The sequence below is a fragment of the Henckelia pumila genome, chromosome 1 (genome assembly GCF_033568475.1).
Source record: "Henckelia pumila isolate YLH828 chromosome 1, ASM3356847v2, whole genome shotgun sequence".
In the NCBI taxonomy this organism is placed as follows: Eukaryota; Viridiplantae; Streptophyta; class Magnoliopsida; order Lamiales; family Gesneriaceae; genus Henckelia; species Henckelia pumila.
In genome coordinates this window covers 48,266,272-48,268,316 of record NC_133120.1, presented here as the reverse complement: position 1 = coordinate 48,268,316, position 2,045 = coordinate 48,266,272, and the positions used below count along the sequence as shown (strand labels likewise).

Genomic DNA, 2,045 nt, shown 5'->3' with positions numbered 1-2,045 from the left:
GAAATCTCATAAATAAAAATCAGAACAAAAATCACATGTTTAAGAAAAATAAATAGGAGTAATTTTTATGCACAATCCACTTATGAATTTTGTAGCTAACTGATATTAGTTCTCCTATATTTTAATCCTCTAAGGAGCGAGACAGAAATCAAGAATCAAGAATCAGGAATAACCGAAATCAATTATGTTTACAATATCACTACAACAAATATGTTAATCAACCACATTAAAAGGACAACGGTTTTATACACAAATTGTTGTCTTTTGGCCTTTAACAGCGGTTTTTACAAAAACTGTTGTCTTATATGTGTCAAAAACAATGGTTTTAAAAAATAGTTGTATATGAGCGGGTTTTTTATGGCCTACGACAACGATTTTAATTAACTGTTATCTATGTGCGTGTTTTTTGAGGTTTACGACAACGGTTTTTAAAACTGTTGTCTATGTGCGTGTTTTTTGAGCTTTACGACAACGGTTTTTTTAACCGTTTTTTTTGTGCTTTTTTTTGAAGTCAAAGAAACCGTTGTCTAAAACTGTTGTGTTTGGAATTTTTTTAAAAAAATTAAACTAAATATAAAATAAGAAAAAAATAAACTGAACAAAACAAATTGTTCCTCTTATTCTATTCATTCTCAAACAATTTCCCGTCAATCCCTAGCTTCCGAAGCAGATTTCGAGGCCGTGAAGTTGATCGCGCTCGAAATTGGGAATGCTGATGATTCAGGCCATGTGCCGGTTATCTGCGGCTTGGCGAGGTGCGACGAGAGGGATATCTTGAAGGCGTGGGAAGCTGTGAAGCACGCGTAGAAGCCCAGGATTCACACGTTCATTGAAACGAGTGAGATTCACTTGAAGAAAAAACTGAAGATGACGCGGGACATGTGATCGAGAAGGCCACGACAATGGTGACTTATGCGAGGAGTTTGGGGTGTGATGATGTTGAATTTAGCCCTGAAGATGCTGGAAGGTTTTCTTTTTGTACCTGTTTTTGATTTCGAATATGCTTTAGCTTGCTCTAGTTTTCTTCCCAATATTTGCATCTTTCATTGATTGTGGGTAGCCTCCAACTAGTCCCTTCTTTGTTTTTCTGCTATGACTTAGGTTTACAGTGATAATCTTACAATTGGCCCGTCAATATCCTGCTTGTCATTACGATAAACCAAAAATTAAAGTGGTTTAGAAATGTATTGTATTGTGCGTACACTATGCAGGGCAACTAGAAAACGGCAACTTCGAGGAGGCTCCCAAGTCCTCAGACCTTAATGCAACTGTTGTTCTTAAATCCAATGCTATTCCACATTGGCAGACTTCAGGATTTGTGGAGTACATAAAAGTCGGGCAAAAACAAGGTTTATTATAACTAAATATCTATTCTATAGGGGTTGGTATGTTGCTAAGATTGGTTCTATATTATGCATTTTATTTCTTTGTCTCCTTGTTAATTTTCTTGGAAATCATATTTCAGGGTTATCTAGTGCCAAAGAAATCCACATTTCCTTCTGGGATGAAGGCTTTGGCTGACTATGTTCATGGAAAAGGACTTAAGTTGGGAATATACTCGGATGTTGGGTAACTTTGGCTGCTTACATACACACATAGATGCATCGTTTTGATGTGCTTAATTATAACTAATGCTGTTATTGTGGTGTACACTGGTTTGTAGCTATTTCACTTACAGCAAACAAATGCCCGGTTCACTCAGCCACGAGGAGCAAGATGCCAAAACTTTTATTAAAGGGCTAATTAAAGTTATCTAGTTTGTATTTATTTCACTTGCAGCTATTTTATTGAAAATCATATTTCAAGGTTATCTAGTTATTGCCTTTAGCTCCTCTATTCTCTTTCGCTTTTGGTAATTATATTCTATCTATTTTGTCTGAGATTTATATGTTTTTTTTATCTCTTTGGATTGGATTAATTGGCGTGGAACTAATTGAGAATTCTTTTGTGTGTGATTTGTTGGAGAATTGATTGGTTGTTGTGATAAATATTTATACAAATTTTGTCTTGGTGGTTCAGAAATTTCAGTTAGAAATCCTATCAAG

General features: G+C 35.3%; 1 protein-coding gene across 1 annotated transcript; it reads left to right on the top strand.

The window, feature by feature from the left end:
• The first annotated feature begins 897 nt into the window (after positions 1-897).
• Positions 898-1,730, top strand: LOC140874755 (BIIDXI-like protein At5g11420). The gene is made up of 4 exons (XM_073278138.1): positions 898-967; positions 1,212-1,349; positions 1,466-1,569; positions 1,664-1,730. Exons 1-3 carry the CDS (start codon positions 913-915, stop codon positions 1,519-1,521), a joined length of 249 nt encoding a protein of 82 aa, XP_073134239.1. The 5' UTR covers positions 898-912; the 3' UTR covers positions 1,522-1,569; positions 1,664-1,730.
• The last annotated feature ends 315 nt before the right edge of the window (positions 1,731-2,045 follow it).